This window comes from Nomascus leucogenys, chromosome 10, assembly GCF_006542625.1.
Source record: "Nomascus leucogenys isolate Asia chromosome 10, Asia_NLE_v1, whole genome shotgun sequence".
Lineage (NCBI taxonomy): Eukaryota > Metazoa > Chordata > Mammalia > Primates > Hylobatidae > Nomascus > Nomascus leucogenys.
Window position 1 is genome coordinate 41,410,347 of NC_044390.1, and position 16,848 is coordinate 41,427,194.

The 16,848-nt window shown below is 57.6% G+C and overlaps 1 protein-coding gene across 4 annotated transcripts; it reads left to right on the plus strand.

The window, feature by feature from the left end:
• Window positions 1-221: 221 nt before the first annotated feature.
• On the plus strand, window positions 222-14,364 carry ATP4A (ATPase H+/K+ transporting subunit alpha). 4 transcript variants are annotated; one of them, XM_030820133.1, is made up of 20 exons: window positions 222-353; window positions 1,818-2,021; window positions 3,519-3,632; window positions 3,839-4,091; window positions 4,364-4,632; window positions 5,246-5,444; window positions 5,751-5,860; window positions 5,941-6,075; window positions 6,564-6,756; window positions 7,324-7,499; window positions 8,600-8,736; window positions 8,823-8,973; window positions 9,080-9,248; window positions 9,338-9,492; window positions 10,583-10,706; window positions 11,346-11,491; window positions 12,981-13,114; window positions 13,449-13,550; window positions 13,635-13,726; window positions 13,914-14,364. In XM_030820133.1, exons 2-20 carry the CDS (start codon window positions 1,944-1,946, stop codon window positions 13,940-13,942), a joined length of 2,766 nt encoding a protein of 921 aa, XP_030675993.1. In that variant the 5' UTR covers window positions 222-353; window positions 1,818-1,943; the 3' UTR covers window positions 13,943-14,364. The 4 variants fall into 4 exon arrangements, with proteins under 4 accessions (XP_030675993.1, XP_030675995.1, XP_030675996.1 ...); XM_030820134.1 differs by lacking the exon at window positions 222-353 and adding an exon at window positions 1,539-1,619; XM_030820135.1 differs by lacking the exons at window positions 10,583-10,706; window positions 13,635-13,726; window positions 13,914-14,364 and having other exon boundaries at window positions 13,449-13,542.
• Window positions 14,365-16,848: the final 2,484 nt, after the last annotated feature.

Below are 16,848 nucleotides of genomic sequence, written 5' to 3' on the forward strand. Positions count from 1 at the left end.
AGTTCTCCCTCCCTCCATCCCATCCATCCTCAGGAGAACTACGAGCTCTACTCGGTGGAGCTGGGTCCTGGCCCTGGCGGGGACATGGCTGCCAAGATGAGCAAGAAGAAGAAGGCGGGTGGCGGGGGTGGCAAGAGGAAGGAGAAACTGGAGAACATGAAGAAGGAGATGGAGATTGTGAGCTCCGGCTGGGGAGGGGCAGGAGCTGGAGGGTGGGCTGGGAACCAGGCAGTGGGTGGTGAGGGGGCCAGGAGAGCCCAGAGCAAGCACCCTGCCCCCACCCCACCACACAGAACGACCACCAGCTGTCAGTGGTGGAGCTGGAACAGAAATACCAGACCAGTGCTACCAAGGTGAGCTGGAGACTGGGAGGGTACAGAGAGTAGAGGGGGAGAGAGGGAGGGAGAGGGAGATGGAAGGAGGGACATGGAGAGAGGGAAAGAGAGAGGGAGAGGGAGATGGAAGGAGGGAGATGGAGACAGGGAGAGAGAGAGGGAGAGATGGAGAGAGAGGGACAGAGAGAGAGGGAGAGGGAGAGAGAGAGGGAGAGGGAGAGAGAGAGGGAGAGGGAGAGAGAGAGGGAGAGGGAGAGAGAGAGGGAGAGGGAGAGAGAGAGGGAGAGGAGAGAGAGGGAGAGATGGAGAGAGGGACAGAGAGAGAGGGAGAGGAGAGAGAGAGGGAGAGGGAGAGAGAGAGGGAGAGGGAGAGAGAGAGGGAGAGGGAGAGAGAGAGGGAGAGGGAGATGGAAGGAGGGAGATGGAGAGAGAGAGAGGGAGGGAGAGAGAGGGAGATGGAGAGAGGGAGAGAGAGGGACAGGGAGATGGAGAGAGAGAGAGGGAGAGAGAGAGAGAGGGAGGGAGAGAGAGGGAGATGGAGAGAGGGAGAGAGAGAGGGACAGGGAGATGGAGAGAGAGAGAGGGAGGAGAGAGAGGGAGATGGAGAGCGGGAGAGAGACAGGGAGAGGGAGATGGAAGGAGGGAGATGGAGAGAGAGAGAGGGAGGGAGAGAGAGGGAGATGGGGAGAGGGAGAGAGAGAAAGACAGGGAGATGGAAGGAGGGAGATGGAGAGAGAGAGAGGGAGGGAGAGAGAGGGAGATGGAGAGAGGAGAGAGAGAGGGAGAGAGAGGGAGATGGAGAGAGGGAGAGTGAGAGGGACAGGGAGATGGAAGGAGGGAGATGGAGAGAGGAGAGAGAGAGGGAGAGAGAGGGAGATGGAGAGAGGGAGAGAGAGAGGGACAGGGAGATGGAAGGAGGGAGATGGAGAGAGGAGAGAGAGAGGGAAAGGGAGAGATGAAGAGAGGAAGATATGGAGAGATGGAGATAGGGAGGGAGGGAGAGAGGGAAAGAGGGATGGAGGGAAGGAGAGAGGGAGGGAGATGGAGAGGGGAGAAAGGGAGAGAGGGAGGGAGGAAAGAGGGAGAGAGAGAGGGAGAGAGGCAAAGAGACAGGGAGGGAGATGGAGAGAGGGAGAGAGAGGGAGAAGGAGAGGGAGAGAAGGGAGAAAGCATTAGAAAGGGCTAGACACAGAGACGGAGAGAGGAGTAGATGAAAAGAGACAGCAAGACAGAAAAGGCAGAGACAAATACGGAGGGAGCAGCAGGAGAGAGACACACAGAAAGGTGAGGGAGGAGAGAGAGACAAAGGGAGAGATGAAGGAGGGAGGGAGAGACGGGGTAGGGGCAGGAACCAAGAGACAAAGAGATGAGAAGGAGCAGGATGGATGAGCTGGGGAAGGGAAACTGAGGCGGGGGCTTCCTGCGGGGTGTGCATATGGAGGAAAGCCCCCAGCACTGCCTCGCCCTGCCCCTCTGTCCCAGGGCCTGTCTGCGAGCCTGGCTGCTGAGCTGCTGTTGCGGGACGGGCCCAATGCACTGCGGCCACCACGGGGCACCCCAGAGTACGTCAAGTTTGCAAGGCAGCTGGCCGGGGGCCTGCAGTGCCTCATGTGGGTGGCCGCCGCCATCTGCCTCATTGCCTTTGCCATCCAGGCCAGTGAGGGGGACCTCACCACCGACGACAATGTGAGCCATGTTGTGGGGACAGGCTTGGGACACGGGGACCTGGGGATGGAAGAAACTGAGCATGGGACTTGGGACAAGAGGGGCAGAGGAGGATGGGGATAGAGGAATACGAAAGGCAGTCTCAAGACAGGGGTCATGGGGGGTGGAGGACATTGGGATATGGATGGGGCAGACCCAAGGACACAGGACACAGGGACACTGGGGTGAGTCTCGGGTATGGGGACATAGGTGGGGGCATAAAGAGAGTGGCAATGCGATACGTAAGAGATGGGACTTGGAGGCTGGGCGCGTAATCCCATGCCTGTAATCCCAGCACTTTGGGAGGCCGAGGCGGGCAGATCACCTGAGGTCAGGAGTTCGAGACCAGCCTGGCCAACATGGCAAAACCCCATCTCTACTAAAATTACAAAAAGTAGCTAGGCGTGGTGGCGGGCACCTGTAATCCCAGTTACTCGGGAGCCTGAGGCAGGAGAATCATTTGAACCCAGGAGGTGGAGGTTGCAGTGAGCCAAGACCGTGCCACTGCACTCCAGCCTGGGCGACAGAGCGAGACTGCATCTAAAAAAAAAAAAAAAAAAAAAAAAAAAAGAGATGGGACTTGGAAGCAGAGGACATGCAGTGCAGACACAGGACAGACTGGGGCACGGGGAACAGGAGACCTTGGGACTCAGACATGGGACACCAGGGCAGGGACACAAGCCTCAGGACACAGCACGTAGACACAAAACACGAGACATAGAAGCACAGAGACAGAGAGGAAATGGAGGTACAGGGCAAGGGACATTGGACACATGGCAGAGATGAGGGCAAGGGACATGGGGACTCAGGGACATGTGACATCGGACAGAGGCTCAAAAAGTCATGGCCACGGGACACAGGATGGGAACTCGGAGATACGCAGACATGGGAGACACGAGACACAGTGACTGGAGAGCTGGAACATGGGGGCCGTGGCCACGGAGGACACAGACCATGACGCACAAGGTCCACAGCACACGCAGGGATGGGGATGTGAGGATGCAGGGACGAGGGGGCCCAGGGGACACAGAGGGTGGCAGCAGATTATGGAAAACCCAGGATGTGAAACTGGAGACACAGGGAATACAGGCCATGGGGACAGGAGGAGACATGGGACAGTGGACATGGGGAATGCAAGGCTTGGGACACAGGAGAAGAGAATGCATCAGACCAAGGCACACAGTGATTTGGGGCACAAGTCACAGATATGGGGACATGGAAGATTGAGGATTCAGGGCCAGAGGATATGAAATATACACAGAAACACAAAACACTGAGAAGACAGGGCAGGCAAGTGTGGGATATGAGGGACATGGGAGGGGGCTAAAGGCTACAGGGAATGGTGCATGGAGCTTCCTAGTAGGTGGGGAAAAGTATGGGGAAAACCAAGAACACCAGGGCACCAGGAAGCAGGCAGGTGGCCTCAGGCAGGCAGCTTCCGGCCCCTCTGAATAACCCCAGCCCCGTCCCTGTCCCCAGCTGTACCTGGCAATCGCTCTCATTGCTGTGGTTGTCGTCACCGGCTGCTTTGGCTACTACCAGGAATTCAAGAGCACCAACATCATCGCCAGCTTTAAGAACCTTGTGCCCCAGGTGGGTTCCCCAGCACCCAGCCACTCCAGATCCCGGAGACTCCAAACTGCTCCTGTAGCCTCCTTCCATCAGGCCCAACCTGTCCCTCATCCGTGGCCTCCGTCTCTCCCCATGGGTCCCAGTTCTCCTCATCCTTTACCTCCCCACATGCAGCAGCTCCTACCCCCACCCCCGTCCACCTCAACTTTGGCGCCCCTGCCCTGCAGCAAGCCACTGTCATCCGCGACGGAGACAAATTCCAGATCAACGCCGACCAGCTGGTGGTGGGCGACCTGGTGGAGATGAAAGGCGGGGACAGAGTACCCGCCGACATCCGCATCCTGGCGGCCCAGGGCTGCAAGGTGGACAACTCCTCTCTGACGGGGGAGTCCGAGCCACAGACCCGCTCACCCGAGTGCACCCACGAGAGCCCTCTGGAGACCCGCAACATCGCCTTCTTCTCCACCATGTGCCTTGAGGGTCTGTGAAGCCCTCGCCTGCCTGCCCAGTAACCGCTGCCTCCACTGGCCTCTCTCTTGCTACCTTCTAGGACAGGGGGATTCTGCCTCCCTGTCTCTCCCCTGCATGACTGCCAACTCCCTGGGGCACACTGCTTCTCTGTCTCCCACTGTCACTACCCTCTCCCAGGTCACATCCTCCACTGGCGGTGACTGGCTGTCCTTCAGCTCACACGGCAGTGCACACCCCACTGCCGCCCCCTATCCCTGAGTCACGCCTTGCTCCCCCTGTAGGCACCGCGCAGGGCCTGGTGGTGAACACGGGCGACCGCACCATCATTGGGCGCATCGCATCGCTGGCGTCGGGGGTGGAAAACGAGAAGACACCCATCGCTATCGAGATCGAGCATTTTGTGGACATCATTGCGGGCCTGGCCATTCTCTTCGGTGCCACATTTTTTATCGTGGCCATGTGCATTGGCTATACCTTCCTGCGGGCCATGGTCTTCTTCATGGCCATCGTGGTGGCCTATGTGCCTGAGGGGCTGCTGGCCACTGTCACAGTGAGTGGGGGCAGGCGGGGATGCAGGGAGCTGAGGGGCCTGCTCAACCATCTGTTCTTTCCTCCACACTTCCCCCATCACCTCCCTGCCTGTCTATCTGTCCACTCGGCTCCCATCCATTCTCCCACCTTCCCATCATCCACTCATTCAGCAAGTCCTTCCCGAGGCAACCCTGGGCCAAGTCCTGTGCCACACATTGAGGGTGCAGAGATGACGAGGCCTGGTCCTTGACCGGAAGAGGCTGAGGTCCTGTGCAGGCAGCCAGCATGTCACCAGGCCTTCCGCAGTCAGCACCCAGCTCCAGACCAGTCCCCAGGGAGGTGCAGGGACAGTTCCTGTTCTCATTTTGACTGTGTGAAGAGAATTTTCAGAACCCCGGCTGGGACAGCTCAGAGAGGGGCCTCGCTACTGTATCTGGGCAGCCTGGGGAAGGAGTCCCAAACAAAGCACTGGCTGAACAAAAGCTGGGGCCAAGAAAACACCTGGTTTTTGCAGAAGCACGTTGCACACGCAGCCCTGCGGCTAGGGTAAAGCCTTCCCGGTTCTGTGAGGCAGGGAAGAGGACTGGAAGCAAGGGTGGGTCCCCAGCCTGCGGTGCTCACCCCTTCCCCAGGTCTGCCTGTCCCTGACAGCCAAGCGCCTGGCCAGTAAGAACTGCGTGGTCAAGAACCTGGAGGCGGTGGAGACACTGGGCTCCACTTCAGTGATCTGCTCAGACAAGACAGGGACTCTCACTCAGAACCGCATGACTGTGTCCCATCTGTGGTTTGACAACCACATCCACACAGCTGACACCACGGAAGACCAGTCAGGTGTGGGGGAGGGAGGGCACAGGTGCCAGGGCAGGATCTGGTGGATGGTGGAGACCTGAAGGGGGCTAGGGAGGTAGGGAGGGCTTTGTACGAAGAGGGGGCGGCTCGGCTCCAGGTCTCAAAGGAGACTCGCTACTGGGTCTAGAGGGAAGGGTCATCCGGGGTTTGGGTCCATCAGGGTTGGGTGGAACCCAATCCCACCCAGGTCTGGGGAGGGAGCCCGCGATATGAGCCTAGGAGGAGGGGCCTCGGTTCTGGTCCGGGAGAGCAGCCGTGCGGGATCCAGCCTGGACGCCTGGTCTGCAGGGCAGACGTTTGACCAGTCCTCGGAGACGTGGCGGGCGCTGTGCCGGGTGCTCACCCTGTGCAACCGCGCCGCCTTCAAGTCCGGCCAGGATGCAGTGCCTGTGCCCAAGGTGAGAGCCAGGGGGCCTCCAGGGAATCCCGGGAGCCTGGTGTAGCCGGCTTCTGCCCTGACAACGGTCCCCGCTCCCAGCGCATCGTGATTGGAGACGCGTCGGAGACGGCGCTGCTCAAGTTCTCGGAGCTGACGCTGGGCAACGCCATGGGCTACCGCGACCGCTTCCCGAAAGTCTGCGAGATCCCCTTCAACTCCACCAACAAGTTCCAGGTGCGCAGCCGGCCCCGCCCACGGCCTGGGCCCGCCCACCTCGGGCCCCGCCCCCAGGCCACACCCACACCAGCTGGCCACGAGGGGCTTCGCTCCCTGCCCCTTCTCTCCGCAGCCAAACCCCACCCCATCTCCCGCTCCGCCTATGGCCCGGTCCACCAGAGGCAAGGTCCCGCCCACCACCCAGCCCCGCCCACAGCTTCTCCTCGGCGGGACTGTCCATGGGGTGCACCTCGCTCTCCAAATCCCGCCCCCGGCCCAACTCCGCACCCTAATTCTGTTCATTCCCTGCGTCTGGGACCCCAGATCTGCGCCTAGCCCCGCCTTAACGCTCACCTTCTACTAAGGACCCCTCCACACAAGGCCTCCATCTTCCATCTTCACCCTTCCCCGCAGCTCTCAGACCCCTCACCGACCTCTCGGCCCCGCCCCTCTCCTCAGCCCCGCCCCGTTCCCTCGTCCACAGCCCCGCCCCTCCCCGCCCACAGCTGTCCATCCACACGCTGGAGGACCCGCGGGACCCGCGACACCTGCTGGTGATGAAGGGCGCCCCCGAGCGCGTGTTGGAGCGCTGCAGCTCCATCCTTATCAAGGGCCAGGAGCTGCCGCTGGACGAGCAGTGGCGCGAGGCCTTCCAGACCGCCTACCTCAGCCTGGGAGGCCTGGGCGAACGCGTGCTCGGTGAGACCCCTGGGCAGGGGAGGAGACTCCAGGTGCGAGGAGGAGCTAGCACAGACCCTGCCCACCCCTCCCGGCCCAGCCGTGTCCCGTCCTCATCCCTGGCTGCTGGCTGATCTGTCCCAGTCCACAGCCTCACCCTTGACTTTCCCTGTACCAGTCCTGACCCCTGTCTGTCCTCACTTTCTACCTTGATCCCAGTCCTCACCTGGACTTTTCATCCGTATCCTGACCTCTGACCTCTCCCAATTTTTGTCCTGACGCCTTAAACTTCGCTGCCTCTACCCTAAAAAGCAGATCTGTGGTCCAATTCTGGGCCTTTTACTTGCTGCGTGACCTCTGGCAAGAAATGTCCCCTCTCTGAGCCTCAGTTTCCTCATCTGTAAGACGAGAATGGGCCTCACAGGGTGGTTGTGAGGGTAGATTCATATAATGTGAGTGAAGGGGTCAGCACAGGGTCAGGCATCCATAAGTGTTTGGTGCAAGGGGCCTGGTTATTTTACCCATTTCCTGCCCTGCTAAGAAAGGGTCTGCCCAGGGCTCCGCCCTGACTTCTCCTTTTCCGGTCAGGCTTCTGCCAGCTCTACCTGAATGAGAAGGACTACCCGCCTGGCTATGCCTTCGACGTAGAGGCCATGAACTTTCCATCTAGCGGCCTCTGCTTTGCGGGACTTGTATCCATGATTGACCCACCCCGGGCCACCGTCCCTGATGCTGTGCTCAAGTGTCGCACTGCAGGCATCCGGGTATGCCACTGCGGGGAGGAACAAGTGGGGTGGGGACAGGATGGCAGCAGGATTTGGGTTGAAGAACCCCACGACAAACCCACCTGAAACTGGCTTGAACCAAAATGCATTGGTTTATGATACTGAAAAATTCTGGGGAATTAAGCTTCAGGTCTAGCCAGATCCAGGAGCTCAGTGTCATGAGGAATTTTCCTTTCTCCATGTCTCAGCTCTGCTCTTCTCTCTGCTGGCTTTATGTGCAGGCACTCCCTTCACTTGGGGACACACACACCCCTGCTCCAGCAGCTCAAACTTAACTCCCACCTACTTAGCCACCCCACAAAAAAAGAGTGCCTCTTTTGCAGTAGCACCAGATTGGGTCACTCATTCATCCCTGAGCCAGTCACTGTGGCTGGGGGATGGAAGACCTTGATTGGCCAGGTCTGGGCTTACTTACCCAGTCTTAGCCAGGGACCTCACTGCAACTGATGGTCTAGGGGAGAGGAGTGGTTCCCCAAACACAAAACAAGGGTGGGAAAGCCAAGGCCAGGCAGGCAATGCCCAAGCCCTTCCCGTGTCTCTACGGCCCTGTTAGATCAGGGCCTTGTTACCTTTCTAAGCTTGTTCCTTAGCCCTCTTTCCTTGTTCACTCCTCTGCGGTTATGCTGTCCTCCCTGCTGTTCCTCCGACAGTTCAGGCCTGCCCTCACCTCAGCGCCTTTGCACCTGCTGTTCCCTCTGCCAGGAGCACTCTTTCCCCAGCTTTCCATGTGGCTGACTCTCTCACCTCTTACAGGTCTCTGCTGAGATATCACCTTCTCAAGAAGCCCTTCCCTGGGTACACTTAAAATCGAGTCACCATTTCCTCCACCAAGCTTAATATGTTTTTTTCCACCTTCTAACATACTATGTAATTCGTTTATTTTCTGTCACCCTTGCTAGAATGTCAGCTCCTCAAGGACAGGGATTTTTGTCTCTTTTGTCTCTGCTATATCCCAGGCATGTAGCAGGTGGTCATGCTTGGTCAAGTAAATGAACACGTGTATCAGCAGATGTCTCCCAGGGAGGACAGGGAGATTGGGCTGATCTGAAGGGGTCACTGATCCACTGGTTCCCCCACAGGTGATCATGGTAACGGGTGACCACCCCATCACTGCCAAGGCCATTGCAGCCAGTGTGGGCATCATCTCGGAAGGCAGCGAGACAATGGAGGACATCGCTGCCCGCCTCCGTGTGCCCGTAGACCAGGTTAATCGCAAGTAAGCCCCCCCCAGACCTCCCCGGGGTTCTCCCCACATCTGGCACAGACCAAGGTCCCAGCGAGGTCCTCCCATCTCCTCCCCAGGGATGCCCGTGCCTGTGTGATCAATGGCATGCAGTTGAAGGACATGGACCCATCGGAGCTGGTCGAGGCCCTGCGCACCCACCCTGAGATGGTGTTTGCACGCACCAGCCCCCAGCAGAAGCTGGTGATCGTGGAGAGCTGCCAGCGGCTGGTGAGCCCTGCTGATGATGGTGGGCAGGCAGGCAGACAGGCGGGGCTGGTCTTGGACCTGCCTCTCACTGGCCACCCACCCACCCACCTGCACCCACTGCCTGCAGGGTGCGATTGTGGCCGTCACGGGGGATGGTGTGAATGACTCCCCAGCTCTGAAGAAGGCAGACATCGGAGTAGCCATGGGCATCGCTGGCTCGGATGCTGCCAAAAATGCAGCTGACATGATCCTGCTGGATGACAACTTTGCCTCCATTGTGACAGGCGTGGAGCAGGGTCCGAGCCAGGCCCGGGAGAGGGCAGGCAGTGTGGGCACAGGAGGGAGAGGGCTGTGAGGAGGCTGAGGTGCCCGCCCTACCCCACAGGTCGACTGATCTTCGACAACCTGAAGAAGTCTATTGCCTACACGTTGACCAAGAACATCCCGGAGCTGACACCCTACCTCATCTACATCACCGTCAGCGTGCCCCTGCCCCTCGGGTGCATCACCATCCTCTTCATCGAACTCTGCACTGACATTGTAAGTCCACAGCCCAGGGTACCCATCCACAGGGTGCCCAGAGACACTTGTCCGCAGATGGACAGGAGGGACAGAGACCACCACAGACACTCTTGGCCACAGAGTGACAGACAAGACCTGTGTGTGCAGTGACAGCCAGTGCAGGACACACCGGTGGCAGGCAGGTGGACAGACCTAAATGGACAGACCTACAGCCATGCACACACAGGCGGACACTCAGGTAGGCCCGGGCCAACCCATGCACACACAGGGACTCAGATACAGATACTCAGACAGAGATGGAAACAGAACAGGTATCTGGCCAAACTTGAATCACAGACACGTGCCCCTAAACAGACACGGACAAATAAACGCCCTCAGATAGACCCCATGGCAGACAGACGGAAAAGAACCACAGATACAGTCATGAATGCAGCCAGAGGCGTGGCTGTGTTGACAGGTATTTATTCGGTAACATTTATGTAGTGCTTTCTCTGGGCAAACACATGATCATTCCCTTAATTTTGTACTCATAACCACGCTATGAGATGAGTTTTGTTACTATCACCCCTACTTTACTGATGAGCTCATCGAGGCATAGACAGGTAGAGTGGCTTGTCCCAGGTCACTGGGCAAATAAGTGGCCTGGCTGTGACTTGAGCTCGGGCAGTCACAGGTCGCAGAGCCTGTGGTTGTGGTCAGTATGCTTTGCTGCCACTCTAGGCACAAGCAGATGAAGGGGTACGGTGACACCAAGAGACTGAAGATACACAGAGATAGGGAGTGATGCAGAAATGCACAAAAGCAGATACAGTCACAGAGAATTACACCAGAGACAGGGACAGAGAAACAGAGTGAGGAACAGAGAAAGAGGGGGAGACAAGGAGAAGATAAAAGCAGATGTTCTTATGAAGATGGGCACCAGGATGCCAACACCCAGGGGCCAATGGGGCCCAGGCTGTCCAGGCTGGTGTGGCTGTGCCATCCCTGCAGGTCCTGCCGGGTAACCTCAGTCCTGTTCCTGCTCATAAGTGGGGGAAGGGGGACCCGGAGTGGAGGGGACAGGGGCCCAGCCAAACCCTCAGTCCCAGTTCCTTCCACTCCTGGCCAGTTCCCATCTGTGTCCCTGGCCTATGAAAAGGCTGAGAGCGACATCATGCACCTGCGTCCACGCAACCCAAAGCGCGACAGATTGGTCAACGAGCCCCTGGCTGCCTACTCGTACTTCCAGATTGGTGGGTGCCCATGGGCCGAGGAGCCTGGAGGTGGGGGGCTCTGCTCTGGGCTGCTCGCCTGCCTCAGGCCCTGCCTTGGGCTCTGGCTGGTTCTGGACCTCAGTGTCTGCATTTGGTCCTGGGTCTCCGTTGTCCTCCATGTCCCTCTCTGTTTGTGACAAGTCTCTCTGGTTCCGCTGTGTCCCTGCTCTCTCTCTGACCTTGCTCTCCATGACCCTGTCTCTGAGTCATTGCCTATTTCTGTCTTTTTGGGTCCTGGATATGTCTTTTTCTCTCTGTCCTTGTCTCTGTCTCTCTGTCCCTGCTTCTCTCTCTGCCTCTGTGTCTCTGTCACTGTTTCTGCATCCCTGGCTCTGTGTGTCCTTGACCTTCTTTGTGTCTGTGTCCCTGTCTCTCCATGTCCCTCTCTTCCCGCGTCCCTGTCTCTCCATGTCCCTCTCTTCCCGTGTCCCTGTCTCTGTGTCCTTGACCTTTGTGTATCTGTGTCCCTGTCTCTTCATGTCCCTCTCTTCCTGTGTCCCTGTCTCTGTGTGTTCTTGACCTTTGTGTATCTGTGTCCCTGTCTCTTCATGTCCCTCTCTTCCTGTGTCCCTGTCTCTGTGTCCATCTGTCTCCCTGTGTCCCCTTGCCTCTCTCCAGGTGCCATTCAGTCCTTTGCTGGCTTCACTGACTACTTCACGGCCATGGCCCAGGAGGGCTGGTTCCCACTGCTGTGCGTGGGGCTGCGGGCACAGTGGGAGGACCACCACCTACAAGATCTGCAGGACAGCTACGGCCAGGAGTGGGTGAGCCCTGCCCCGCCCCATCCCATCCCTGGGCTCCCTCCTTCCCCGGGCCACTTGCCTTGTGTGTGGCCCACTTGTTCCTCCACATGTGACTGAGTTCAGCCAGAGCATCCCGGACACCCAGACTCCCTGCCAGTTCTGGGGGCAAGGGCCTTTCCCACCATCTCCAGCTCCAAACTCCTGCTTCTGATGATTGCAACTGCAGATGGGTGTCTCTGCCCTGACACTAATGCATTATCTCAGATGTGGAACCAGGCCCCTATTCTGCTATTTTCCCTACAGCATCACTCCCACAGGGTATTTGCACATGTGGCCTATTTTAATGAAGGTTTGGAGCACAGTGAGGCTAGATCTGGCCAGCAGATGTGTTTAGTTCACCTGTAGAGTTACATACAGACAAGGATATTTCCCTTAAACATTTACTGTCATGGTTAAGGTAGACATTGAAGCTAGACTGCCTGGACTTATGGTCTGGTACTGCTTCTCACAAGCTGTGTAACCCTGGGCAGGTTGCTTTCTATGCCTGTTTTCTGTGTAACCCTGGGCAGGTTGCTCTCTGTGCCTGTTTTTTCACCTGCAAAGTGGAGAGAATATCAATGTCTACCTCAGTGGTTTTCAGTTTGCTCCCAGACCAGCAGCATCAGCATCTCCTGGGAACATGTTTGAAATGCAAATTCTCAGGCTCTATCCCAGCCCTCTGGGAGCCCATGCTGGGATTCTCATGCATGTTCAAGTTCCAGCACCACTGATCTACCTCCTAGGGTTACCCAGAGAATTAAATGAGCTAATGCCCGTGCAACACTCGGCACCTGGAGCAGTCAGCAATCCCCACAGTTAGCTGGTTTTAGGAGTTGTGTTGCCAGGCATGGTGGCACATGCTTGTAATTCCAGCTACTTGGGAGGCTAAGGCAGGAGAATCTCCTGAACCCGGGATTTGGAAGTTGCAGTGAGCTGAGATCGCACCACTGCACTCCAGCCTGGGTGACAGAGCGAGATTCTATCTCAAAAAAAAAAAAGTAGCTGTGTTGAAGAAATGGGCTGCATAGTGGCTGCCCCCCTTAAATGGGGCATGTGCCCTCTGTTCCCAAAGGCCCGCGGTACCTGCCTCACCTATTTTTGCCGTCCGCCTGGCCCCTGGAGTCACTGGACTTTGCAAATCTCATCTGAGGATTTCAATCCCCCTTTCCCAGGCCCTTTCTTTTGGGTGCCTCCCCGCTTCACTATGAAAGCAGTCGGCCCAGCCTACAGTTTTCCCGGCCACTGTCATCCAAGCTCTGCTAGGCTGAGGTTTCTGGGCCCCAAGGTCTGGGGTCCTGCACACCTGGCAGACCCTGCCTCTCTCCTTCCCCCAACCCCCATGCTCTGACGCAAGGCAGAGAGAGCATTTAGGGGTTCACGGCCCTGGGACCCTATGCCCTGTGGGCTGCAGAGGCTCTCCGCCGGGACTCAGGCTGGACTCAGGCTGTTTCCGTTTGCCCCTGGCCTGCAGACATTTGGGCAGCGCCTGTACCAGCAGTACACCTGCTACACTGTGTTCTTCATCAGCATCGAGGTGTGCCAGATCGCCGACGTCCTCATCCGCAAGACGCGCCGCCTCTCTGCCTTCCAGCAAGGCTTCTTCAGGTGTCCCTGGCTGGCCCTGTTCCTGCCCTCCAACCCCTGGTCCCAACTCCCATCAGATCCTGACTGTGGTTTAGAACAGCCGGCAAATGCCAGCGGGTGCCGGTGCCAGATGCTGACATGCCAAAAAACTTTTCTAACTGACCAATAGCTCCCCCCATGGCCCCCTCCACATTTCACTAAAGGGGTGGTGCTGAGAGGCCTGGGCCACTCCAGTGTTCAGTGTGTAGAACACCTCCCTGCTGCTGCTGACATCTGACCTACTTTGACCCACAGTATCCTGATTTCCATCACGTCCCCAATTCCTAATGGCCTGTCCCATCCTGCCCACCCCCAGGAATAAGATCCTGGTGATTGCCATCGTGTTCCAGGTCTGCATCGGCTGCTTCCTGTGCTACTGCCCCGGCATGCCCAACATCTTCAACTTCATGCCCATTCGGTGAGAGGCTGTGAGGGGCAAGGACAGGGGGGGGGCTGTAGGGCACAGGCCTGGGATGGCCTTCACCTTGCCATGTGCCTTCAGGTTCCAGTGGTGGCTGGTCCCCCTGCCCTACGGCATCCTCATCTTCGTCTATGATGAGATCCGGAAGCTTGGAGTTCGCTGTTGCCCAGGGAGTAAGTGTGGAGACTGGGGGCCTGGGACTGAAACATTTGAGCAGCTGCACCCACCTTTGATCCTCAACACTTGGCCTCTAAGCCCTTGACCCTCCATAGCAACCAGCACTGACCTCTGAGCCCCTGGCCCAGAGGCACCTAAGTGGCACCCCCAGCACTGAGTCTCCTTTCTCCCTCTCTCTCCCAGGCTGGTGGGACCAGGAACTCTACTATTAGAGGGACGACTGCCTTCAAACATCCCTGCAACTGCCACAGCAGGTGGGAGCAGGGCTCGTGGGACCCTCTGGACAGCCACCAAGATATCTGAGCAACCAAGAGTCCCAGCCCCACCAGTATCTGCTTCTGCAGCCCAGGGCACCCCAAACTTGGAGGGACCTGCCCACTCCCCTCCCCCATTCCCAAGGTTCGCACCTCCTGGAGCAGCAGCACCTGGGCAGTCCTCTGAGCTGGCCTCGGGAAAGCCCCCACCTGCGGTGGCGGTGGGGCTCTGACAGGGAGTACAGCCGGCCGCTTCTGGAGGGTGTTTCTGTCCTTAGGACTCCAGTCCAGGCAGGAGGGCTGCCTGAGGGCCCTTCGTTAAAGATACGCTTGTGTCCTGGGCGATGGTAATAAAACCAGCTCATGCTGACTGTGCTGTATCCGGTGTCAGGCACTGTCCTCAGTGTCTCTCATTAGTGCTTGTGATCTCCCACAGTCCTACACATGGGGGCTGTTTATTCAGGGCTGCACCTCCAGTGCCTAGGACACAGCCTGGCACAGAGTAGGTGCTCAATAAACCTGCCTTGGGGAAATGATTCCTATTCCTTTGCCCAGGGTCGTGGCATCTAAAGGCAAGCTGGGCCGTGACCATAGGCACCCCCTACCACCTCTGGACTTTCTCTGTTCTCAGCACCCTTCTCCCTCCTGGAGGCTCCCAGACACAAGGGGGCCCAAGTCATTTCCACATCAAGCATCCCCCACCCCCAACTGGTGTCTCCTTTCTGAGCCTACCTGCTTACTCCTCTGTCCCGTCAATGGCCAGTTGCTGAACAACTCCTGGAGGTCCCCTCCTCACACCCCTCACCTGAAAGGTTAACCCCATCCCCCTACCTCCCTTCTCTGCTGCTCCTTTCTCAGCCCCTCTGTTCACCTCTCTTCCTCTTTCTTATGTGGCTTTCTCTGGCTAGGGCCTGGGCTTCTCCTTCCTTGTGACCACGGCCCTCCAGTCCCCCATGGCTTCAGTTATTTCTGCAGTGAGACCCACATCTGTCCCCAGCTTCCCCCAATGTTGGAGGTGACCTACACTGGCCTCTTCATCATCCCCCATACCTGTACCCATGCACTGACCCAATCTGATAGTCCCACTGTCCCATCAGTGTGGTCCCTTCTCCCTTGGAAACGTGGTGAGCCCTCGGGCTTACAAGCCCCAAACTCCAGTTATCCTGGAACTCTTTGCTCCTCCCTTACCTGTTAGCGCCCCCTGCCGGTAAATAAATACACACAGCCCACTGATCACCAACACCTGGGCTTGGCTTCTTAGTCACTCCCCTAACCCCACCAAGCCCTGCCCTGGTCCAGCCCTGGCCTCGTGGCCTTAGCTTTACCATTTCAGACAACAGCCATGCAGAGCTTCCTAAAGTCAAATTTGACCCTGTCCTTCCTTTGCCTAGAGCTCTCCATGGTTCCTAAAGCCTTCTGTGATCTGACCCCTGCCAGCTTCTGTAGTCTTACAAGCCCCCTTGAACTCATTCCAACCAGTTATGTTCCCTTGGGAAAAACAGGCCCCTCTCTGACCTCAAGACCATTACCTCTGCCTTGCCCCAATCACTCATTCTTTAGGTCTCAGCTCACATGTCCTCTGCTCAGGGGAGCCTGCACTGCTTCCATGGCAGGCCAGGCGGCTCCTCTGGGTCCCCATAACCCGGGGTTTTCCCATCATAACCCCGATCACCTGAAGCCTGGCTCCCCACAGTCCAACTGCTCAGGCTTCACCGTCCTCTGCCAGCTCAGCCCCAGCCACTCCAGTCTCTCTCCCTGAACCCCATATAAGCTGGGATTATTCCAGTTGATAATTTTGCAACCTACACTTGTCTCAATATGTGTGAAGAGCCATGTGGGGCATGAAGTGTGGGAGAAAGTGACCTTGTCACAAGTCCACCCAGATAGACTGCCCCATCTACTTCCTTTCCACATCAAAGTCAAGGCGATCAATCACTTCCAGCTCCCAAGAGACCCATGGACCCTGTCTTTACTCCAAACAATGAGGAAGAGTGGCCTAGATGGCAGCTGCCGTCTGAGGGCAACTGCTCCCTCTGGAAACACCAAGATGGTCATAGTGAGCTTTCCTAGGCCTAAGCTTAAAAAAAATCATGTGGAACCTCAACAGCCTGGTGGAGGAGGAGGGGCAACGGCGCTATCCTACTCCCTGGGGTACCCCACTGGGAACACCAAGGATGGGGAGCATCTTCCTGAGTGGGGAGGGTGTGCATCAAAGTGGAGCTTAAACATGACATTCAAAATTTCTGACACATCCCCCTCAGAGAGAGGCGGGGAGCTGGCTTCAGTGGACCAAGGAAGGCTGAGGGTGGAGGGGGGAATCCAGGACGATGTCCAAGCTGGGGGCCCCACTGCTCTGCTCCTTGGCTGCAGCTGTCTCTCCACCCTGAGAAGGCTCAGGCTGGGATCTGATCTGAGGGCCACAGAACTGAGGAGCTCACAGTCACAACTCTCCCCCCAGCCCCATGCTGACCCCATGGCTTGAACGATGTTAAGAATCTGGCTCGACAAATTATTCTAGGGAGCAGTTTCAGAAAAGCTGGTTTTGCTGGTTGGGTAAAACCAAAGGCCAAGCAATTGGACTGTCCACTGTGTAACAAGGGGCCGCAAGCGGCTGCAAGTGGGAGGATGACCTGGTTAGATGGGTTTCAGATAGATCCCCTGGCTGCCATACAGAGGACGGATTGGAGGGGGACACTGGGGCCAGGAGCCTCGGAGGCAACCAGCCCCGGAAGGGCCCATGTGAGGAGGCCCAGGTTGGGGCTGTGAGGAGAGGAAGAGCCCCCCAAGGGCATTGTCTTGGATTCTAGCTCCCCTCTATCACCTGTTCCCTGAGGGCCCTGGCCTCTGCCACTGCTCAAAGATCA